The 25599-nt window shown below is 40.0% G+C and overlaps 2 protein-coding genes across 7 annotated transcripts in view; both read right to left on the bottom strand.

Annotated features, from left to right (window-relative positions):
- Positions 1 to 12724, bottom strand: part of LOC139116309 (DNA repair protein XRCC1-like) — a 216354-nt gene extending 203630 nt beyond the window's left edge. For all 6 annotated transcript variants that reach the window (XM_070678935.1, XM_070678939.1, XM_070678936.1 and 3 more), the window contains exon 1: positions 12583 to 12724. In XM_070678935.1, coding sequence (XP_070535036.1) covers positions 12583 to 12633 — 51 coding nt within the window. In that variant the 5' untranslated portion in view covers positions 12634 to 12724. The remainder of the gene's footprint in view (positions 1 to 12582) is intronic.
- A 6132-nt stretch (positions 12725 to 18856) lies between these two features.
- On the bottom strand, positions 18857 to 23186 carry LOC139116312 (uncharacterized). Its single transcript, XM_070678947.1, has 3 exons — positions 22889 to 23186; positions 22126 to 22478; positions 18857 to 20491 (listed from the first exon to the last, which is right to left on the bottom strand). Exons 1-3 carry the CDS (start codon positions 22904 to 22906, stop codon positions 19627 to 19629), a joined length of 1236 nt encoding a protein of 411 aa, XP_070535048.1. The 5' UTR covers positions 22907 to 23186; the 3' UTR covers positions 18857 to 19626.
- Between the last annotated feature and the right edge of the window lie 2413 nt (positions 23187 to 25599).

The following is a 25599-nucleotide window of genomic DNA, read 5'->3' as shown; positions in this document are numbered from 1 at the left end:
CTGAATCATCGTTTACAACAGGTTGCCTTCGTAACTCTCCGAGATTTGTGATCAAATCATTGTTTGACTTTGAGCCAATTTAAATGTAGGCGATACATTTGTCAAATAATTTACGTGAGCCACACAGCAAATTGGCCTTCATATTGTCGCTCCAGATAAGAAAAGGAAGTCTGGCCACAGTCAGTGATCATGGTCTGGCTCAGAGAAATTTACGGCGAACGAAGCTAAATAAATTGGAGGGCAATTATTACCAATTCGTTTTTGTGGCATCGTAAAACGATCGATGGCGATCACTGTACACAAGACACTTGCTAAGTTTACGTTGTTTGCTACAAAGTTGTACAGAAATTTGACCCTTCAACAAAGTGGGTCACAAGCTTTCCTTTGATGTGAAGGTGTGTAGATTTATATGCTTGAACTGCTAGTGCAACAAATTGTTGGCCGGTCTACAGTCCAGAAATTTACGTCTGAAAAGTTAGGTCGACACTTGTCTTACTCGTGCTCAGTGTAACCACACTGTGGCTGGGACAGTTACCGCTGCATAATTTATGCATGTCAACATAATGACAATTTCCAGTTGGAGATAATGAGCTATTGAGGGCAAACCTGTGTGGTCTGAGACGCGCCTCAGGCGCGCCTCAGGCGTGCCCAAGGCGTGCCTGAGGCGAGCCTGAGGCGAGCCCGAGGCGAGCCCGGATGGTGCGTTAGTTCTGCTTTGAACTGTACGGTGCAAAGTTAGCGATGTATGCAGTGGTGGAGTCGCACAGCTGCCATATCTTGAAACCGTCTCGATCAGGCTTATGCGGTAATCTCTGCTTAAATTTAGAACGGCCCTTAAATCGCACCATGCCCTCGTCGATGGAGATCTCTCTACCCATCTTATAATTATTTACGCACCTGTCAACTATGGGCTCCATCCATGGATTGATTTTATAAAGGGGATCCTCCTGACACCGACGTCGGCGGCGTGCCTCATCAGGATCACGACGTGGATCGTTCTCTGGGTCTGCCAGATGAAAGTATCGCATAAGCTGCTGAAAGCGACTGCGAGTAATCACAGTAGAAATACCCTGGTTTCTCAGAAAGGGATCGCTAGACCAATAATCCTCCACTGATGATTTACGGTCGCTACCCATACAGACTAAGACGCCAATGAACGCCTGCACCTCTCGGTAGTCAGCGTTACGCCAGTATTTATCTATTTTCCTAGCGATATATCGCTGGTGGAATTTGGCGTATTTATTAGTCTCGTCCTTGGCCAATCTGATCAGTGTAGCTGGAATAAACTTAAAAAAGTAATCGAGCTCACGGGAGTGGCTGGGCAAGGTGAAAGTCGGTCCTCTCTCATGGTCAAAATCGGTCTCCTCAAATATATTAGCATCGGTAGTCTCCGACATACGCCAGACAGGAGGGGTGTCGTCCTCCGCCAACACAGCAGCAACGTCATCATCGTCGTCAGAGCTTGCCTCACCTACATACTGCCTGTCATAAAAGTCATCGTCCTCTGCCGCATCCTCGTCAACCTCCAAGTCGGACTCAGCGGTGATATCACCGTCGTCTGGGCGTCTGGGCCTGAACTCGCCGTAGCGGCATCAAGGATCATATCTGGCTCAAAATCAGGTGGGCTATCCTGATAACGAACCCTCCGCACTATCTTTTTCGGCGGGGACATCGCAGCACACGAAACTATGGCAGGAGCGGGCTGGGCAGCCTCTGCTGATGACGAGGACTCAAGCTCTTTCGCACTGGGCACAGGAACCTCTCCTGACGCAGGATGAGGGCTCATGGTGCACGCAACAGGTGGTGTCTCTCCCGGAGCAGCCGGGGGAGAATCAATGGCATCAGCAGTCTCGTTACTCACTGTCTCACTAGCAGCAGCAGACGTAGTCTGTGCAGGTGAAGTATCTCCCACAAGAGCAGATGTAGTCTCTGCAGGTGAAGTAGTCTCTCCCGGAGCAGCCGGGTGAGAACCACTGGCAACAGGTGACCCGTCATCATCCTCATCGGCAGAACGATCGGTCTTACGTTTACGCTTACCACTGGGTTTTTCAGCCGGAAATAGCTTCGCCTTACGGGAGCGTTTCTTGCCCGACTTCTTATCTAGAACGTTTACTAGGGACATCACAACGATCGCTACCATTACCGCCCGGAGACTCTGCATCTTTGAGCTTCAGTCGTCTGCTCGCCTTCAGAAAACTTTTGCGGTCCGTCAAGCTCATGTCTGGAACAGTGTCGACAGACTAGCAGGTCCCTCCCTTTTAAAGCCACAGGGAAACAAAGCCCTGGACATGATTGGACGCAGGGGTGTTAATATATGCATCCACCTGTTATTATAATGGACCTACGGCAATCAGTCCACCAACCGGCGCTGACATTCCTACCCGTCATGTAAATTGCCTGTCCGCACCATTTGATATGCTAATAATACTCATTTGCGATGCAAATCCCTCGAGCACTTAGCATAACATAGTCAATGTCATTAGCATCTCAACTTGACATTCTGTCCAGCTGGGTACGTGGCATGCGCACCTGCCACCCAAGGACGTTGGCCAAGCCCATGTTTAGTACGGGTGGGAAACCCGTATCTTTAACCTCATGTCCCTTCTAAGTACGCCTGCGCAGGGCGTATTGTCATCCAAGTCGGTGACAAGCCAACCCGACAGATCGCCCATTAAGCAGTAATGGACTGGCCGTCTCGTTCTTTACGGCAACGAACAGTGCTTCAGCGGCTTGTTTAGGTCATAACCGTCGCCTGCCGAGCGGCTTACCCAACTAAGGCGGTCAAAGATGAAGGATGCCAAAATTGTCAACAGCTGTCTCGGCCTCGTCCGTTGGGCAAACATGGCTCCTTCAAATAACGTGGCCAGCACGTCTACGTCATCAGCGGTGATGACGACCCGTCATTGACGCCCGAGTGCGTAAAACTCGGAATATACCGACAGGTACCTCTACCTGAGTCGGTCATACTACGGTATAAACCAAACACAGGTCTGCCAACTCCGTTAGACTCGGCCGTTAGCCGAACTTCACAGGGACAACATAGGCGTAACAAGTCGGTGAACAACGGTTCACGCACCTAACCGCAGCGCCAAGTCGGTGAACAATGGTATCAAATTTTGAGGCCATGTTCGTGAATGGCAAGGCTGAGGCGGTGTGTTTCGTTGCACGGCTTGAACGTCTAGAGCCAAGTGCAGCCGACAACGTCCGACATCTGAGTGAGTAGTCTTTTCGAGAAGGTAACAAGTCGGTTAAAAGCGGTGGTTACCCTTCACAAATGTCGCTCAAGTCCGTTCGGATCAGTTCCATGTCAGGGACTAATCAAGCCGAGTCCGTCAAATCCGTCCGCACTTCCCGTCAATCAGGACCAAGTCCGTGATTTTCGTCTCGCACCATTGGCAAAAAATTGCACCGCCAGCTGAGGCGGGTCTTAGGCGGTTGCCTTACAGATTAGCGTTGCCGAGACGGTCAATTTCGGCCGCAATCTATGTAGTGCCTCAGAGCCAAGTTAACCCAAACTCCGCTAGAATACGTCAACGTGCTAACCTGCCAAGTACGCTACTCGTCCCCCCCAAAAAAAACAGTCCCCCACCGGGGTGGGGGACTGGCTGGGTAGCTTCCGCACCTTTCCCTGTCGTTGGACTCTCTGTGAACCCATTTCGAGAGCAAACGCCGTTCCTCGCCCAAAACCTGTCCTCGAACGACCCCTAGCGCGAGCAAGGGTTTGCTACACGTAGTTCCGTCGACTAGGCAGGAAAGGGGGTACCAAAAAGTAGCCCGATTTCCACCGCCTTGGCAGGATAACGGCCGTGGCTGCTCAGATTCTAGCTACACCGAATTTCAAGCGGATTTTCACTGACTTGGCAGGAAAAGGGTTAAAGAGACAATTTCACCAGTTGTTCAACGAAAGAAAAATGGGTTTATCCAGAAAATTTTGTCCCCAACATTTACTTTACTGTTAGGACAATGTTCACTGTGAAATCAAACAATTTCCAGCGACGCCATCTCTCCGACAGCGGAAATACGTGAGAATGTTGGCGATGGCCAAGATGGCGTCTGTTGTCGAAAGTGGCTTCGTAAACTTCGGAGTTCTTTTGTTCATAGACATAAATTAGCATGGCTGTGGCATAGTTTGAAGTAATTTCTAAGAGTAGTGATTAGTTCTAACTAACTTCATGCTTTGGATTTTGAATATGTTCATTCAAGATTTTTCGTGTTACCCCGCTGTTAATAAGGAATAGGAAGACCTCTCGATTGGACACCCTAACTACGGATTGTCGTACATGTAGTTCTGATATGTATCAGTATGTCAATGTAAGCAGTTTCTCCGGCACATTGGCGGTTTCGTTTTGTTTTAATTTTTCTCAATCTACTGTTTAATGGTTTTGTGCATCAATTATGGTTCATGGTGGCCTAGCTGCAAAATTGTAGCGCTACATGTATGGTGAGGCGGTCGGTGATTTTTGGTTTTTGCGACTTCGCTCACAAGTAGTGCTACAATGACGATGGCCCTGTAGAGGGTAAAATAAGCACATCCCACTGGACCAGGCGTGTTGATGTGAAATGCTACATATATACTGCATTTGGTCGTACCAATTTATCATTACTGAAGACTAAACAGTAGACTGCTCTAACCTTGTCGTTTATGGGGTTTTGAAATTGTTGAAACACGTCTATCGTGTTCCGAAAACATTTCTGGGAGCCGCCATTACCAACTTCCGGTAATGGCGGCTCTAAGAAACACGGATGATCCACGCTCACATTTTATGGAACGCAATCGACGTGTTTGAACAATTTCCAAACCCATAAACAACAAGGTTACATGTAGATCAGTTTACTGTTTAGTCTTCAGTAGTGATAAATCGGTACGACTGTTGTATTTGGGCAATCATCGGTGCTGGAGCCCTCAACGATGGAAGTCGTCAAGAGATTTCTATGGGCTGGTTGGTATTTGTCACATGACCTAGCTAGGGGTATAAAACCGACTGTATAGCTGGTCTAAAGCGCGTTTGATATGATGAACCCTGGTCCTGTTGTTTACAGTCAACTGTTGTTATTGTTTCTGTAGTTGCTGTGCTTTACCGTATTTGTACATAGCTTTCTACTCGCTACGGTACGGTGCCGCTGCTGCAGAGTTAGCCTGCAGTTTCCTGTGGAACTCAAGGACTAGACGTCATGTTCACTGAACTTAACTTCGGTGAGAATGACGTCCGGTTTCATCAAGCGACAGCCATACGTACGTCAGTGAGCCTCCGCTGTTGTGTACCCAAAAATACAACACGACCAAATGCAGTATATGTAGCATTTCACATCAACACGCCTGGTCCAGTGGGATGCGCTTATTTTACCCTCTACAGGGCCATCGGCATTGTAGCGCTACTGGTGAGCGAAGTCGCAAAAACCAACCAGATATGAACTGTAAATGCTCACGTGTTTCATTATATATTGAAGTTATGTGTAAATTTGAACCTTTGCCACATGTTTGCAACTTCATTGAAAGTATTATGATCAACATAATGAACAATATTCACCACAGATTAACTTTATAGGTCATTAAGTATTCAAATACGCCATTGGCTGAAATAGAAATAGCTAATTTCTTTGACTGCTGTCATTGTATCACCACTTTATATAGCAAGTGTAATTGCATGACTTTGGTCAAGTCCTTCAAACTATGTATTCCAAACTTTGAAAGCTCATTAGATATGCAAACTATAAATTAGCTGACACGAAAACTTAAAGCCCGGGGCGAAATGGACCGGGATCCGGATTAATGCCAAGTTTGGGTGGGCATTTTTGGGCACGGCTCTGCATAATGAGTCTGTTGGTAACGGTTGCTATCGTTCGCATTATCTGCGTAATCTGTTTGCTCTCAACTCACGCTCTGACTATAAGCTTAGGTACAGCCTTCGCAATATGCGAAAGAAAAAAGAAAGAAGGAAAAAATATCAATTTCCTAAAAACAGGAGCGTGTTGAGTTGATGTACTGACGTTTTTGCTGAGTTGATTCACTGAAGTTCTGGGTCATCGTTCGAGAATGATTCTGCTACTGACTGCCATATCTACATACGGAATTGGCGCCGTACGTAGTACGCGTAGTGGAAATAATCATCAAGAAAGTAATAAACATAAACATTAAAAATAATCCGAAGCTGGCAATTTCGTATGTTGAAATCACGAATTACCGATCTAAACATTGACTGAGAAACACGGTCAGGAAAATGGTAGGAAACAGGTGAACGACGCGACGTCATGACCGATCGCTAAAATAAAAAAATAAGTTCACTACATCACGGAAGGATCGAGATTTCCATGAATCTCGCGTACCACGATATCTGTAAGCGATCGAGGTCGGCTGCTCGGTTGCTTTGTCCCCGTACAACTCATCACGATCACGAGTTATGTTTATTTTCGGAGCAATGGGATGAACCGGGGACTGGGTTCATAGATATCTTCGCGATTGAAGAAATTGAAGTCCAACCTTGGTCGAAATCATACGATGTAGTGCCAACTCAATGAGCCGATCTCGGACACACGTATCAATAGCCCTAAGCCTTTCAAATAGAAGATCGGGTGATGACGCGTCGACGCTCACTTGCTCACCTTGAACTGACATTGACAAATACTGTTTTGATGTCTTTACAAGCTTTGTTTAATTCTCATAGCAGAAGTCCAAACGTTACTGGGGCAACCGGTATGTCAAAACCTTACCAGTGTTCTCCCCAGGCCGTTTAACAGGATCGGCCCCGATCCTTTATTTTTTTCGCCCGATCCTTTATTTTTTCGCCCGATCCTTTATTTTTCATGCCGACCCTTTATTTTTCATGCCGACCCTGTTTCATGTCCGCTGATTCTCTTTAAATGTGGCTGAAGACCTATTGTTTCTCGGCGGCGATTTTGTCACTTTTATTTCAGCGAGCGTATCAAGTGTGAAACGGTTCTAATGTGGCGATAACACGACGTGCCCGATGATTAAAAGGTTTATTCCATCGCCAAAATGTGTGAAATGGTTAGACTGTTCTCCTTTCATGTCGATGCTTTAGGTGTTTTACACACAATGAGGCAGGGTTATCGGGTGCAAAGCACCCAAAGTCGCGCTTGTCCGCTTACCGCTCGCGCTTGTCAGGCTTGTCTGTGAGGAGAATAAATAGGCCGGCCGTATTGCAAATAAACATCGGCTAAGACGGGTGAAACTTAAATTCGAAAAGCATGAAATGTGTTACGCTGCCGATCGTACAGATAACGGCCATTTTATACAACGGACATCGAGTATACTCAACGAAAGGCTCGGTGTTGCATCTTTGCCAGCGGGCACTCAGTCAAAGCATGGAGGTAGTTCGATGGTCAAAGAATATACTATAGGCAACTGGTTGAACTGCCGTTGCCTCCAATGTCTCGCACTGGTAAGAATCCGAAGGTCAGGAAAAGTGATTTCGATCAGAAGTGGCTGAAATCGTACGATTGATTGAGACAAAAATCAGATGCAAAAATGTATGGTACTGCCGTGTGTTCAGATCGTTGCGTGTCCGAGTTAGCCATTTCGAGATCTTTGTTGCAGTACGTCAACATGACGTTGAAGCCATGTGTGTCACCACGTGTCACGCATTCGTAACTTGCATGGATTTGTTCGATTGACTTTATGAAACAATTGCACTTGATCCAGTTTCAAAACCCATGACCCGTTTTACAATATTCAAGGTACCATGAAATGAAAGAAAAAGGAACTACATGAGCTAAAATAATCGTTCGTGTGGTCATCTGAATACAGCAGCTATGTACGTACGGTTGGGGTATACAGTATAGGTTCAAAGGTCGCGTGTGTTCAAGAATGCACGGCCGCGGCCGACTCCGTGCAGTTGTCAAAGTTTCGTATGTTTGTCGAAGTAGAAGTCGATGCAATTTCAAATCTTGTTCTTGAAAATACCTGGTATCAATATTTTCGGGCTTCTCTTTATTATGAATTGAGTTTTAAAGTCAACATATTTCTCTGCAGGCATGCTCCTCTGACTCAGAATTGTAAGTGCAATATTCAGTCCCGTATGAACTTGTCCGTGTGACTGTTTTGCCATGGACGTTTAAAAAGACGTCCATGGTTTAGAATAGCAATCTGGCTACAGACAAACATGTACCGGTAGTAACAGAGGATCACATAAAAACGTCTGATTTTGAATGTTATTCAAGAGAGAACTGGAAGACTTTGAATGAAAATATGGATGTAATATATGAAGTGCTTAAAGTGCATGAAAGATCTTACTTTATCCTTTTATTATGGGATTTTTTCTGATGCTATGGAGTGATGTGTGTATTGCATAATTAACATAAAAATTACATAGTTATTGTTATGCAAATTAGCCGATCCTGTTTCAGAAATTTCTGGGGAGAACACTGCTTACCAACCCTCCGAACACGACATGTCATCGTGAGAAGACGTGTACATGTACAAACCATACGGCCGTTTTCAGGGCTAGCATTTATATCAAAAGCGACTGTAGCGTACCGGTATTTTCGGCCGTGGATTTGGGGGGGGGGGGGGGGGGGGGGCTGTTTAAAAAAGTGACTCTCTTTGACTGACTGTAATTAAATTGATCATGGAGGCTACCGCCATGCTTTAATATTTAGTTGTTTTCGATGTCATTGTAAACTATGGACTCTGCCTGCAGTTCTGTAAAATACAGTGTACGCACTTTTCGCAAGGATACATCGTACCGGTACTGACTCATCTCTTGCTAAGTCACGACCGAAAATGGCTCACTTTCGCGATGTCATTGCATCATAAACGCTTGTTAGTATAATAGTAAAATAGTTTATGACAACCACGAAGTTTTCATCCTGTGTGCACGCCAATATACATGTAACTCTGAGCGTACACATGGTTTATTTACATCGTAATTATTCTCGTATGCACAGCAAATGTTTGACCAGTTTACACCTTTGCGCGTCACTGCATGATTGACAATTATTTGAATCGCGGAACGACTGTTCCCTTGGGGCCATTTCCTTTGTTACGAAAGCGATTTTTCCCCAAATCGTCGTAATTTTGAAAGGCTTTGTGAAACTTTGCGGATACCTGTATGGCCTACGTGTTTATGAAACAGTCTATGTTTATGGTATGCCAATAATGTTTGTTTGAGAATTGCTTAGGCTGATTTTCACGGAGCGGTCTACCTTGCTGTTGCCAGTTGTCACTCAAGCGCCATTATGAATTTTCGATGAGTTAGGGGTCTTTTATACCCCGCACCGGGGTTTAAGTGCGAAATGACTATCAATATTGGTATAATCTGGTATAATCATCAATGTACATAGCATGTTATGCCAACTTTGATCAAATAAATCCAAGTATATATCCCTAATTAGGAAAGTTCATTAAATACACAAATTAGGAATTGGCTGAAGCAAAAATGCTTGATGCCTTTCAATAATGTTAGCCTACATAATAGTATCTTTAATGTACATAGCAAGTTTTATCAATTTTGGTCATGTAAATTCAATATATATCCCTAATTTCAAAAATTCATTAAATATGCAAATTAGGAGCTGGATGAAGTAAAAATGCTTAATGACTTTCAGTAACGTCATATCATAGTATCTTTATGTACATAGCAAGTCTCGTCAACTTTGGTCTAGTCAATACAGATAAATATCCCTGATTATGACAGTTCATTAAATATGCAAATTAGGAATTGGCTGAAGTAAAAATGCTTAATGACTTTCAATAATGTTCTATCATAGTATCTTTAATGTACATTGCCAGTTTCATCGACTGTGGTCTAGTCAATACAGATAAATACCCCTAATTAGGTAAGTTCATAAAATATGCAAATCAGGAATTGGCTGATGTAAAAATGCTTAATGACTTTCAATAATGTTCTACCGTAGTATCTTTGATGTACAAAGCAAGTTTCATCAATTTTGGTCATGTAAATTCAAATATATAGCCTTAATTTCAAAAGGTCATTAAATATGCAAATTAGGATTTGGATGAAGTAAAAATGCTTATTGACTTTCAGTAATGTTCAATCATAGTATTCTCAATATGCATACCAAGTTTCATCAATTTTGATCGAGTAAATTCAGATATATATGCCTTATTAGTAGATTTCATTAAATATGCAAATTAGTAAAATAAATCTTTCACGTCACCCCTTAATAACTTGCACAGCTGATATATCTTGATGTGATCAACATTTGTAGCAAATCTCATCAAATTGTGTGCAGTCGTTCTCAATGTATAGCTCAAAGCTGTATTAACGGCCATCTTGGAAATCGCAAAGGATTATGGGGCGACCGCAGTCCTGTTGGAGGGGCAAACCCGGAAACATGTCACTCAAGCCATAGAGTTCCAGCATACACATCGTATCAGATACTCCGCTATTTCCGATCATATCGTCTGCAGAACTATTAATTAAAGTTCAGATTTAAGTTCTTTTACTTGTTTTCTGTCGTGAAAAGTATTATTATTACCGTCCAGCTGTTTTAGAAGATTTTTGAGGACCCAAACGACATCGTGTGTTGCTCCATTGCCAGGGATGCCCAGGAAAGGCGCCGACTTATTTTTTTAGTTTAATAAAATGTTCGTTTTGTTTGTGTTAGTCAATTAATCGAAATATCACGTTTCCAATTGAGTAAATCATAGACAGTCTCGATTCTTCCGTCTATCATTCGATATTGACTGACTTATTCTTTCTCTTTTTTGTGTTCGAAAAGCCTTCTTGATTAGGCCTACATCTCTCAACACGGGGCAATTGAAAATTCAAAGCCAAATACTTGGCCAGGTTGTATATTTTACGAGTTTGCTCTCATCAACGGTCGCGATGAAAAAAATTACAGTGTCTCTGAAGTCGGTATCATTGCTCCGTCATGTTTACTGTTGGTTGTACGACTAGTTTGACAGTCAGATATTTTCTAAACGATAAAAATTATATTGCTATTCAATATTTTACGCACGAAGTTGCATGTGCATTTAAATACGTCCATTCGGAAGCAAAAACCTTAAAATTTTACAGACTTTTGATAGTGATGACTTGCTCCAGGCTGTGAAATGTCTCCAGTTGGCGTTTTCCCGCTAAAAGATGCGATGTTACCAGCATTCGCGTTTAAAGGATAGACATTTAACACGACTGGAGTAATTAAAACAGAGTGATGGCATCGACCTGAAATCGACATCATTATCGAGCGTTAACCGTGAACCGTCATCAAATAGCTAGACTTGTCACGAGGGAGAGGGGGTTACACAGTCGCTAAACAGATATCAAAAATGTACATGCTTTCCCGATATTTGATTAATGTGATAACGAGAGTAGAACAAAACCAAGACTGTTGAAGTTACTCTTCATATGTTTGTTTCAGAAGTTTGCTAAAGTTAGAATTATACTTACCGAAAATGGTCGCCCTAGTCTACTGTTAAAAAAATATGTTCTTCAACACCATGTTTCTTATGATCGGTGATGTCAGATTTTATTATTTTCGTAAGTACAGACTAATAAACGCCTTTGGATTCTTACCTGCTTGTCAATACTACATTATAAACAATTATATATTTCCACTTACTCGTAGTTTGAATGACAAATTTGTCGATCTCAAAAATGTTACCGTTCATGCAATAAATCTGTCATCACATAAAAACTCATGTTTCGCTTAAATTTCATGATTATGGTCCTTTTTATTAATTTGACGATTGAATTGTTTTAGCGGTGTTAATTTCCGATTTATTAAACGATTTCAAATCGAAAATATTTTTTCTGGTGGAATTTAGAGCTGTTTTAGTAGTTCTGTAGAAGAAATGGTCGGAAATAGCGGAGTATCTGGTACGATGTGTATGCTAGAACTCTATGGCTTGAGTGACATGTTTTTGGGTTTGCCCTCCAATAGCACTGTGGTCGCCCCATAATCCTTTGCGATTTCCAAGATGGCGGTTAATACAGCTTTTAGCTATAGCCGTTTTTTCTAAAATCATTAATTATGCAAATGAGCAGAAAGTAAGCAAGCCACACCCACCAAAAACTAATCAGTTCTTGCCATTTGCGAACTGAATCTATATACCAGATTTGATTCTGATCTGAGGAGCCGTTTTTGAGATATTGAGCACACAGACAGACAGACACACAGACAGACAGACACACAGACAGACAGACAGACAGACAGACACACAGACATCGCTGCGACATATGCTCACGTGTGTCAACACGTGAGCAAAAAATCACCGACCGCCTCGCCGTAGCGCTACAATTCTGCAGCTAATGGTAGCCTTGCGTACAGGTACGGCTGGTGGAGGCCGTATAATAACGCCGAGAACACACAGACCCGTACGCAGGGCAAGGTTCATGGTGGCCAAATGTTTCGACACAGTATGCTGCCAAGTTGCACGTAAAAACAACACTATGATACATCGTGGCCGTGGTAGCTACTAAGCTAGTATGACTATGATCATGGAGGTACCAGCTAGGATGTACCTCCATATTTTAAGCGTGTCGGGACGAAGTTGCATTGGGAGGTTTTGGTGCGAAGCGTCTGGACCAGTACCCCTAAATCATTGTTTACATGTTCAGATCAGAATTGAATGACGAGATGGTATGTTATTGTCATTACCTTGTCTTCAGTGCTACATGACAAGACGTGTTGAATCGTGATCACAGGCATGTTAATGGCGCAGGTGATGATTGCGGGCAATCTTCTTCATCTGAGAACTTTGCCTCTCCAGAGGGCGCCGTCTATGACCTTTGGCTTTCCAGAGACGCGGTCAAAACGTCTCTCCAAATCCACTTCAACTCGCGCTCTGATTGGCTGTAACCAAGTAGACGCTGATTGGCTGATACGCCCGGTAGAATTAAAAACACGGAAGTACTACATGCTACAGGCTGCAGTCACCGAGCGCACAGTACAGCACAGACGACAGACGGAAAGCGCTGACGATTTAAAGATTTTGTTTATTTTCCGTGCGAATGGCTTATCTTGGTAGAGTTTGCACTGCTTGCCGTAACATTGTCGACGGGAAACATTACGTTTCTGTTTTTGGTAGGCGATCTGGCGATATTGATATTGCCCGTCGTCTGCATGAATGGGGAGGTTTGAAAAACACCGAGATACAGAGCGCGAGCGATGTCCACAAAATCATTTGCCAGGGGTGCCATCGCAAAATTGTCCGAATAGAAGAAAAAATACAGGAATTCAAATGCATTGTCAGTGCAAAGGTGAGTGTTCAAACAAATTTTTTTGGAAGTTTGAAGGATCTCCTAGTAACAGGGCTGTTTTCGCGTAGACCCTCGAGGGTCTACTGGTGGTTTACGTTATGACTGAGTGCGCGTGGAGTACAAATTTTTTGAAAGTTGCTTTTGCTTTCCAAAACAACAATTTTTTTGTCCTTTTGTTGTTTGTATGTCAAGATTGAATAGAGCCTTCGTGTCCGACATTTGAATATTGTTTCATACCACGATAATTTCAGAGGAAAGCATGGTTGGTGGACTTCACCTAGAACCGGTTGATATGGCGATTCAAACAAAACCTCTGCGGCCGATCTTGGCAAATAATTATAATGACAACAACAACAACCAGACCAATCAACGTTGTGGTGAGAAGTCTATCTTGGAAACATCTGGGTTGTTGAACCCAGAGATGTCAGACAAGAAGCTGTCTGTGCCTTTGCGACAAGTAAGAATTAAAATTATATTCCAAACTAGTCGAGGTAAACTTCATCTATACAAAATTTACTTGATCATAAATAATACTTATTCTATTAATTTTCTTAAAGAATTAACAATCTGAATCTGACTTATTTATGCATATCAGTGACTATTAACAAGTGTAGGAGTGAGTTGTGTTTTCTCCATGACTGTCATTAACCTTGGACCTCAATGTTTCTCACACCTTGATGCCAAAGCAAATACTCTTGTACCCTGATGTATTTCCCATTCACATTCAACTTTGACAAAAACTTAATATAATGCAGGTTTATGGTCTATCTAATTTTTTGTGTCTACAGAGTGAAATAGATGAGATGAAACATGCAATAGATACTGGCCTGCCACAGATGATTGCATCAAGTGCAATGAAAATCACTCCGCTGAAGTATGCTCTAAAAAAGATGATTTTGTTACAACTAAACTATGACTGTGAAAAGTTAACTAAGAAAACTGGAAAAGAGTGTTCTATTCTTAGGTAAGTCAGGGCACATTCAATGCATTGATCAACGATAATATACTAATTGTCAGCAGATGGCTTAATAAGTGATCACAATTCCAGCATTTTGTTGCTATCTAGAATCACATACATTGATAAAACACAGCATTATGTGGCAAGTCAGAATATTGACTTTGAGCTTGACTTTACACAATGTGCAATAGAGGTTACCTTTCAACTTGGTGTTTGTGCTTGAAAAGTAATCAAAATTTGGCAGTATGAAAAAAAGCAAATTTTTGCTTTAAGTTTGGTATCATATTTTAAAAACATTTTGTTGAAATATGTTTCTATAAGGATTTTGTGTATTACTTTTTCTGCAGGAGTAAAATGGCATCTCACATGAACAAATTTGAGTGGGAAGCCATTTTGAAGGAAATGAAGGACCGAGTTCCAGACTTGTTGGATGTTTTAGTCACAACCACTGTCCCAGTCCATAGGGAAAGTGTTAACCTGAGTAGATGTGGTAATGCTAGGATCTACCCTATATGTACTGTGTACGGCATTATGATGCAACAGCGGAATCGTGAACTCAGTCTGCTTCAACGAATGAATACAATGCTAATGAGTGCTGGCAAAGTAGACTCTAAGGTATTTACCAACAGTTTTTGAATTTACCAAACATTTTGTAGAGCCAAATTTCTAACAATCAATTAGAGTCCGCCATTCGACTGATTGTCATAGTTTCAATGAACTTGATAATTAAGAATAGTAAGAATTCTATATGAAGAAACATAGATACTACATCAAGCAATCACATTCTTCTGCATAAATATCTTACATTTTATTATCTTATTAGTAATTGTGTGCACATTTGTTTTAATCTTGTACTCTTACTTTAGTGAAACTTGGTCAAAAAAGTTTCATATAACCCTGGATTGCATTTGAGATGTAAAACATCTGTCTGAATAAATAAATCAATTTTTGTATTGACAAATTTGATTATCACTACCACCTATAGACATGGATGTAGTCAGAAACCTTGGTCAACATATGCTTACTAAAACACCATGAGTATTGGTCATAATCTCTGGGCTGTATTGACATCCAGGAACAGAAATGTCTTTTACTTCAAACAAGTGATGTTACTATTTCATCTTGACATAATGTATATGGCCAAAATACATTGAATGTTGCATGTAAATGATTACTCATCCTTCGGTGGAATTCAAAATACCTAGGTACTCAATCTGTCTACCCTCAGCAGGCACAAAGAATATATCATCGTGATTATAAACTCATGGTGCCAAAGTACGGTAATCCCTTTTAACAGGTTTGTGTCTGCCCTGATTGTTGTTTTGTACAAATGCTAGTCTTTGATAGTCCTTCTAACAGACACTATGGATTAAATTTTGCTGAATAGTTCAAAAGTCTGAAAATTGACCCAAACTCAAAGTTATCAGAGGGATTAACTTATGAAGCTGCTTTTGATCATTAACAAAATGCATGTGTACAGCATATATACAAGGGTGCTCTGTTGCTATAATGTCCGGCATCTGCTATATGTAATTGTCCATTTCCTTTGATTGCAGACTTATGAACGCTTCAACAGAATGGGTATAAGCCTGAGTCATCAGCAACAGCTAAATATCCTGGAAGAAATTGGAGGAAGATACCAAGATGATATCATCAATAAAGTCTCACAGGGTGAAAAATTTCAGATTACAGGTGATAATCTCGACTTGAAAGAAAATGTCAGGCAGATGCTGGTTAACAATAAAATTCGAGATCATCACTGGTTTACACAAATTTTGATATTTGAAAGAATAGATTTTTCATCTTTGTCAAATAATACACCACAAGCTAACTTGAAAAGTATGCCTCCTTCATCATTCATACCATCAACAGAAGAGAAACAGATCTTCAGATCAAATTTGATTGTTCTTGTGTCAAGAATTATTGTGAAAAATTTGCAAAAATTCAAATGTCTTTCCTCTGTTATTCCTGGCCATATAATTCATAGATATTCAAGAGAAATGGAGAAACGATCTAGCGTGTTTAATCTCCCTATACAGTTTAAAGATGAGAAAAAGTACAGTGATGTGATTGATATTCAGGTTATATTGAAGAATTCCTTTCTACAATTTATGACAAGGCAGGCCAAGATCTTGCACAGGTACCATTTGGGGGAGATGAATTGACAAGAATTCGTACTTATAAGAGCAAACATATCCGTGCTGGAGCCCATACTCCTACTGATAGGTTAGAGCATGTAAATCCAGTTGTATTGAAAATGAACATGTTAAACGTGCATTCTTGTCCATTGTTTGGGAAGAGTTGTACAAGCAGGATTCTTCAAGGGATGCTGGTACCTTTAAGTACTATAAAGAACTCCTGCAACGAAACAACTTACCAGCTGATGTCACCAGAAACTATGATGCAGCCAAGCAGTTTCTTATCCTAATGGTGAATGCCTTCGTTACGGAAGCTGCTCTTGAGTTCTTCAGCATGGAAAATACTACCAGCCAGCCACTTGTATATCACCCTCCAGTAGCATCTGCATCCGTACCTGTGAAAAGAAATTACATTGACACAATAATTGGAAGGTTTGTTGATGAGCTTATTCTCCCAAATACTGCCACTGAATGGGACTTACAACGTAATGGAGGAGCTACGGCAGGACAGCCAACTTTACCAGAAAGAGAAGATGATATGCTAGACCATGGGTACTGTATAACACACCATCCATCCCATGTTGATCATGAAGATGAACACCAGCCAGTTCAAATGATGCATGATCACAATTATACAAGTGAACATCCTATTGGAGTTACACAAATCCCAGATGGTGATGTTGATAGAGTTCGTCTCTACAGTAAGACAGTTCTTGAACTTGGCATGATGTTTATCCAACTAGATGACACACATAAGGAAGGTGATGGGGACAGAGACATAATCAACTGGAAGTACCTGCTGATGTATTTTAAATCCAGGAAGGGTCATCACTCCAATTACGCCATCGAAGCTGTCAATAAAATAGCTCAAGTTCAAGCACTGCTATCTGAGCAAATGGCACAACGTGTGTTATGGGGGCGTTTTGTCAATCAGAGAGGAGGAGCTGGTAATAACTTCCCTTCTGATTTACGGAATGAACTTCATACAACTTTTTCAAGTCAGTTGTCAAGGCTATGGGGGCTCAGAAGACCAAAAGTGCCATTCTAAGAGCTTCAAAGGCAGCTACTGGTCTCTATGACATAGCCTGTAATTTTGATGACGTCACCAATATCAAACCAGAAAAAACAGACCATCCAATGAAATGTGACACAGCAGACTTAAATCTTGTGCTTGATGATCTACGGATGTTGAGACCATACAGGGTGACACCAGGGAGGAGGCATGAACACTTTCCGCACATTGGTCTGAGTCCCTTGGAAAGACTCAACATGCCTGATCTGTATGCTTGGATACGGAGGAAAGCAAATGAAATTGCAGATGACCAAGGCATTCCCTGTGATGACAGCAGTGACAATGACACCTGAATAATTTGGCACATAAATCTATGTTGGGATCATTTTAGAATTGTGTTCTAAATTAATAATCTTAACAGAGGAGTGCATAAGCATATATAATCACAATATTTATTGGATGTTTTTGATGTTATGGGACCAGTGCCTAATTCCAAGTACATGTATGACTGTGTGGTCATGATTTGGCTTATATAAACTTCCTTCCTCTCTAGTAGATGTACCTGTGTGGGAATACTTGGCTTTTGAGTTATATTGTCAAGAAAGTGATGACATAACCCCAGGTTATTATGACATAACAAGGTTATTAACAAGTGAACATAACTGCAAACAGTTTAATCAGTAGTTTTGTTTGGATGTTGGAACATAGAGTGACTTTCTTGGTCTTTCAATGTCAAAACTACCATGCACCATTGTATTTTGTCACTGTACAGTAATTTTGTCAATTTTTGTTTATGGTAATCCATATCTTGTGCAACAATACAGTATAGGTAGTTAACTCAATTTACCACTACTTTCACATAGATGATATTCTATAGAGACTTAATTTTCATTATTTTTGTAGGAGACTGTGCATACCAGATTACCCGAACAAACATGCCAACTGTGAAATGCAGTTACATTTACCAGCTAATATACTGTGTCATTAATTTTACACATAAATGAAACTATCTTTTATGTAAAAAGTATTCTTTAATTAATATTTCACTCTAGAGTATAAAGAATTTCATGTACAACGTAATGATTTGCTCAGTATCTAGAGAATTACATTATGATAGCTTCAAGTGTAAAAGGGTAAGAAAACACCTAGGATAAAAATTAAATTTGGATGATGCTATAATTTTTCAATATTTGGTGCAATTATGTACACAATAAGGAAATGACATTTATTTTGTTTGATCACCAATTCAAAAGTTAAAAAAAATAATTAAGTTCACATAGTATAAGCTAGCTTTTTACATGTTTTTATAGTTCAAGTGACAAAATCAATTTATATATGATTGATATCAAAAAGATGTACAGAATTCTCATACATTAATATGTTTCAAAATGTACAACAAGTATATATCTTTAGCCAACTGTAATCACTTTGCTTTTTAACAATAAATGTACAATTTTTTACAAATAGATCAAACAAAACCCTGCTCACAATTTTTTATTTTAATTTCATAGGATATCTTTACAAAGTATGACACTGCAATGAAAAAAAACAAATTTTTGGACATACACAGCTCAGTACTTTTATTCTAAAAATATAAAGTATCAAACAAAACACATTCATGTAAGTTCCCAAAGTTGTCTGCTGTCAACATATTTATCACACTTTCACGATATTGCACAACAACACACTTCGGAAAGTGAAGTATAGCATGAACAAAACTAAACATTGCACAAAACATTGTCGTCAATGTCTTTACCTGCAGCTACTTGGGGAAACATGTTTGTAATATATTTTATGAGAGACAGCTTATCATCTGAACTTAAGATACATGTACAACAACTTATCTTTTTCATTTAAACCATCCTCACTGGAGCCAAAAGTACCCGGAAGGTCATTTATGTTAATATTAATTATGTCATACCAGTATATTGATGGTGCAAATACAGCAATCTGATTGTTCGAGACGCGAAAAGAACCGAGGTATATTGGGCGATATACCACGGCTGGCATACGCGCAAGCTCTCAGCTTGAGCAAAACTCCGTTTATGACGTTCAACTCCAGAATTTCAATATACTGTTATGATATAATAGCAATAAATCACACCCAGCGACGGTATACCACTTGATTTTGACCAGTTCACTTCATATATGCACTCGCTATCGCTCGTGCATATATGTCGTGAACTGTTCAAAATCTCGTGGTATACCATCGCTGGGTGTGCTTTATTGCTTAAATAAAGTAGGGCTCAGATTACAGCCCTGTTTAACTCCAACTTTTGATTGATTACAGCATCATGAGTTCAACCAGGCAATCAATATATGATAATCAAATGGCTAAACAGCTTCCATTTCTACATCTTCATGTGAGGAACAAGACCAGCATGTACATGAATTTTTACAAACAGAACAACATAAATGCTTTGGTGAATCTGATGGAGGCTTTTCAAAATCAAAATAGCTCAATAAAAATTCTCGCAAGCAGGAAGTGGAATTTTGACAATATTGTCGCATAGCATTTGACATGTCCCTATTTGATGCAATATCACTGTTGTTATAGTACATCACTGCCCTTGCAAAATTACCATCCCTTCCTGCCCTACCTGTTTCCTGAAAATAAAACTCTACTGTCCTTGGCACCCCAATATGTATCACTTGTCTAACCCGCTGACAATCAAGACCCATACCCAAAGCTACAGTAGCAAAAACAACTCTGAGTGGAGACGAAGAATCCATGAGAGATGAAAGAATTTCAGTCTTCATTGCTTCAGTTTGTGGAGCATGATACTGATTGAATAAACGGTGTTTAGGAAGAGGTGATGAATTGATTGGTTGATACTGATCTTTGCCAAGAATGTGATCAAATAATACATATGCATATCCACACCATTCTAATGGAAGATAAATAAAAGTCAAAGGAAAATCCAACTTTCTTAACTTCAAATCTTCAGCAATTGGTGATAAAACTGCGCTGTAACTGTCCTTGCCCCTTAAATTTGGAAGACGCTGATATTTCTCATAGATGATATTGGGTCGGTCTGGGTTTTCCCTGATCCTCACAGGATTTCGCAGGCAGAGTGAAGAAATAATACCCTCTTCGTACTTCCGAGTAGCAGTAGCCGTCAATGCTAAATGAGGTACATCCGGAAACAAAGAGGCCAAAACACAAAGCCGTGAGTAATCTGGACGAAACTCGTGTCCCCTGTGAAAATATTCAAAGAAAATTGATTTTTTGCATGATTTGAATGTTGAAATTGCTATTTCTTCACAAAAGCACCACCATGTTGTACAGACAATGCATGTATCTTCAAGTATCAATACATATCAAGGAATGCAAGGAATAACCCAGTCACCCTTCTTAACAATATCAAATCTTACACCCTATAAGCCATTATGAACTAAAATTTGTGGAGCAACTGCTAAATTTTTGGGTGTTTTTTAGACTGAATACATACCAAGCTTTTGGAAATAGTTTGTGAATATGAAACAAAAATTAATTACATTAGCCTTAATGTTTGGTGCAATAAAATTCTGTAAAATCCAACAACTGATCAAAGTCATTCACACATGCTACAAAAGTAAGTCCCCTGTCACATACAGTATTACAGCAAAGAATTACAACACTTAAAGGGATATAGTCGTCGGAACTGCGCTCAAAGGTCGTATGGGACCCATACGACCCATGGCAACAATGTATCCAAGCACAATGGTGATTGATGACAGTTAAAACATGGTCTGTCATAATCTATCATCGTATAATTTAAATGTTGCAGGTATGATGATGAGGTGCATCTTCACATCGTGCACGAAATACATTGTTTGTAAACAAGAAACTCGCACAGGCGCAGTTCCGACGACTATATCCCTTTAAGTGCTGTCAGTTTCTGCAGCAGCCTGGAGAATAGATTCCAGGGGATATTTTCTCTATTTTTTATTTTGATGGCGAGGGGTTACCGTGTTTGGAAATGGTCAGTATGGGACAAGATGTCAGTGTGTTTTGTGTGTGACAATGGCATACCAGTACATGCCTATATAAAGTACATAAAATGCATTATAAATTGTATCATCCAGTTGAAGATTTCAGTGCACCCTTCAAGTATATAATTACAGTGAAGATATCAAAATCTTGTATGCACATTGCACTCCTCAAGTTGCAATCTGCTCTTTATATGATAAAAGTCTACATCCCATTTTGTGTTGATGTGTGAACTCAGTATGGGAAAGAATATTAACAAAACATTTATGATAAATTGACATTCACATATAGAACAAATGAAAAACATTACAGGACATTTTTCATTTCTATGGATACACCTAAAGGGGAAGATCTGTCTTTCTCCATATATTTGGTTTTCAAATTAAAGATGAGTATCTCATGTGTAACTCTGCTGATATCATAGGTAAGTTGGGACGGTCAGTACAAAGTATTGAAGAAGATATTTCACAAGTTTTTAAATCTTATTTTACCTTTGGCATTGAGGTTGGGGACCACCCTGTTTTCAAAAGTTGGCATATGAGAGTTGCCCTGGTTTCTTTTCTCCAAAGACTAAGATCAAGCAATTTCGTATGTGACCACCCCCTTCCCCAAGGCAGAAGAAACAAACTAGTCCAGAACTAACCAGTCCCTCCAGAATGAGGGCAACATAATCATGCCACTGAAGCATTTATTTTTCAACATCAATGTCATAAACAATTGACCCTTACACAACATCCCTGACGTCTTTATATTGTACTTGTGTTAATGAGTGTGCCTCTGGCTGTCAAATTGTCTATCAACCTAGTACTAATACTAATAGCACTATCTCAGCATACATTATGTAAGTTACATATACTTACCAGTCAATGCAACAGTGTGCTTCATCTACTGCGACGGCTACTAACTTTTCTTTGAAGCGCTTCCGTAAAAGGAACCTCCGCCCTTCCTTACTCGAGACTATTGCTTCCGGGTGTGCATATAAAACATGAACATCTTCGGTTTCTGAGAACGCAAAGTCTCCATCCCTCTTCAGTTCAACATCCGGAGCTTCAGACTCGTCTGCACCACTACCTGAATCGGCACTTGGCTTGAAATTTACATCTAGCATTGCCGCTGCCATCCCCCGTGCTCTCAGTTTTTTCACTTGCTCGAAAATTAGAGAGTTTAAGGGGGAAATGACAAGAACTGTTCTTACTGTGTTGACGTCACGGTGCTTCAGAGTAAAAATATATGGCAGTAGCTGGAAAATTACAGATTTGCCATATCCCGTGGGTAAGACCACTAGCGCATCTTGACCCTCGTAAACACTACTCAGTGCCGCTATTTGTTTCTCACGGAGATGTAACTGGTGCTCGGGAGAGAAACGGCGTGTCGCAATATCCAAAGCGGTCTCGAAATCCATACTGACATTAATTGAAGGTCACTGGAAGTTTGCACGCTTCTACTATAGTATGCTGAGATGTGACGGTCAGCCACCATCGACAGCTGCATCAGGAGTGATAATTCTCAAATCACTCTCTCTCACTGTAAATCCACAAATGTATCAAAATCAACTCAACATACCTGTCTGCGTACCACCGTACGTTTGAAAACTGAGCTAGTTCCCAAAATTTTGACACTTACCTTCAAATTTATGATCATACAATCTGTTCTTCATGCATTTACAAGAAAATGTCATCAAAATTGGGCCGAATATACAGGTAATACGATGGTACTATCAACGAATCCATGCTGGAATAATGCCAAGTTCGTACATGTCTACGTCGTCTGCTGGCGGCCATTCCGAGGAGAACGCTGTCGACGAATTTCCCTCACTTCGAACACGACTTCAGCAATGTCATTGGTCGCCCGAAGTGGATTTGGAGAGACGTCTTGACCGCGTCTCTGGAAAGCCAAAGGTCATAGACGGCGCCCTCTGGAGAGGCAACTGAGAACTCTGCTGAAGTTAGACTCGGTTTCGGATTCGAATTCGGTTTCGGATTCGACTAACTGAGAACAGCTTTATATTTTCAGCTAATTTTAATCATTGTTTCGAAGGATATGATAACTCCTGATACACAAAAAAGTGTTTTTTAACTGGATCGCCTGACTATACATATAGCATGTATTTCATGACATAAATTTTTCGCACATAATTATAATTTATACGGTTTAAAAGACAATTTTCCTGACCACAGCGAATTACCTCAAGAGGGCGGTATATAAATCGCGAGAGGGCGCAAATGATCACTGCAGAGAATCTAAATCTCACTGACAGTTACAAAGCTACTCTACTCAGCCGTCTTAATTCAACAGGAATTGTCAGAAATTCAGTAAATGATTTAAATTGGAAGATTTTCCATCGATGCCTAGTCACAGGAAGCTTGGCCAAAACTTTCACTTTAAGTGATGGGAAATGCCATATTTGTGGCCAAGAAGAAACACTGGAACACATCTTATTTGAGTGTAGTAAATATGTAAAAGAAATCTGGCAAAAATGTATTTGTTTCTTTGTCAGAAAACACAACTTTGATAATAATAATAATAATAATAATAATAATATCAATATATTAAAAGATTAAAAGATTAGCAATTCCCTTCAATTCAGTTAAAAGTTTCACGCTTAAAAACTCAACCTGAGGCTGCAATTACCCCATCAATCAAATTTTGAAAGAAATGTAGTTCAGTTTAACTACCGGGGATGCAACTCATGAATTTAAATAAATATTTTCTTAAACGTTAATTTCCTGCTTATTGAGGGAAAATAACATTAAATATCCTGAACAGATGACCAGGCATATGCATGCGCATATGAAAAGGTGTCTGGAATGAATTTATTGGCCAAGTGAGTTTCTACTATAACCATGCCCTGCAGTGTACTATAATGAATTTTGCTCGTACAAGCATACATAAATTCAACCAGCAAGTATCTTTAATAACAAAACTGTTCACTAGATTATTCATGATTTAAATTGACAACAGAAAGTTCACATTATAATACAAGCAGGGCAAACATTTGGGTGGGGAGTGACCATTGGAAAATTTGAAATATGAGCAGCTGAAGTTGACTTTTAAGTGCTTTTTAACAGCTTTCAACAGGAAATCAGACAGTATGGATGTTATGGCAACCACAATGATGTCACCAAATATCAAACTTTTAACATGATGGGGGCAGCAATATGGCAAATGAAAAAAGTGTCATTTTCATCCCACTTTTTGATAGTTTCTTAAGATTTCAATGGCACACAGTCCACTCACACACACACATACACACACATTAGAACAACATTGACTCCTGTCTTTAAATACAAGATCTAAACATACCAGTGCAAATTTATTTTCATTGTTTTTATTTGATATTCAGAAAAATGTGTCAAAAATATAACAATTTAACAGCAACATAATTAAGTGGAATTTTAGGAGCTGTGACATCACGTTTTACAAAATATAGTTTTCACCTCATACTACAAGTTTTTACAAAATATAGTTTTTACATTGCACCAAGAATAATACATTTTTGTCAACAGTATGTATAGCAGCAATTTCTCACTTGTGGTATAAATTAAAGGTTCATTTTCATCAACAGAGATCATCAGAATAGTATCAAACAGAATGAATACGATTGAAAAAATACATAGCTTGTAAGAACTTTGACATTCTAATCTTGCAATCTCAGCAAAGATTAAAGGTGCAACCCATGAAAATGACAACATGCATGGCAGTAAAGTTGTAATCAAAGAAGCTTAGTAATTGAAAAAAATTGTTTATATAAATGTATCCGTTGGCATCTGACATCCTTAAAGAATATGACATCATTTGAATTTTGCATTATTATTGAGATATCCTGTAATGAATAATTTCAGTTTAAATTAATTTAATTGCAACCAATGAAAGTAGACCTTATCAAAACCACAGAGAAACATAGCAGAGTGGCAACGCTTGCATGCCTTTTGTTCCATGGTCGTCTCGGTAGACTATTGGCTTTTCATATTAAAATGAGCTTCAAAGGTGTTAAACTTTTTGGAGGCTTTGTTTGTGGTTGATAATTACACGAGATTATGCGAAAAATACGACGAGATGGCATCGTACTGCTAGTCGCGTAGCAACCATATTTACTTTGTGAGCTCTCAGGCCAGAAACACTGCTTCACGCCAATGAAAACATAACACGCCAGCAGTTTCAAAAACATGTCCGTCCTTGACGCACGTGTAAAAGACGGTATGACTGACCGTAAAACATTGAGTAAAACCAGACAGTATTGATAAAAGACTTTCAAATTTGGTTAAAAAACACTCATTATGTATTTATAAAAATATGAGAGGAATTTTTAAAACGGTAAAACTCACTTTCCTTAC

The sequence above is a fragment of the Ptychodera flava genome, chromosome 17 (assembly GCF_041260155.1).
Source record: "Ptychodera flava strain L36383 chromosome 17, AS_Pfla_20210202, whole genome shotgun sequence".
Taxonomy (NCBI): Eukaryota; Metazoa; Hemichordata; class Enteropneusta; family Ptychoderidae; genus Ptychodera; species Ptychodera flava.
Note: the sequence above shows the minus strand (reverse complement) of the source record. Positions and strands in the feature narration are given on the sequence as shown.

What these genes read in the sequence shown, in the direction of transcription:
- LOC139116312 (XM_070678947.1), bottom strand. An exon ending in GCACACTGTTGCATTGACTG is followed by an intron (nt 20,492 to 22,125) that starts GTAAGTATATGT and finishes ATATTTTCACAG; the next exon opens with GGGACACGAGTTTCGTCCAG.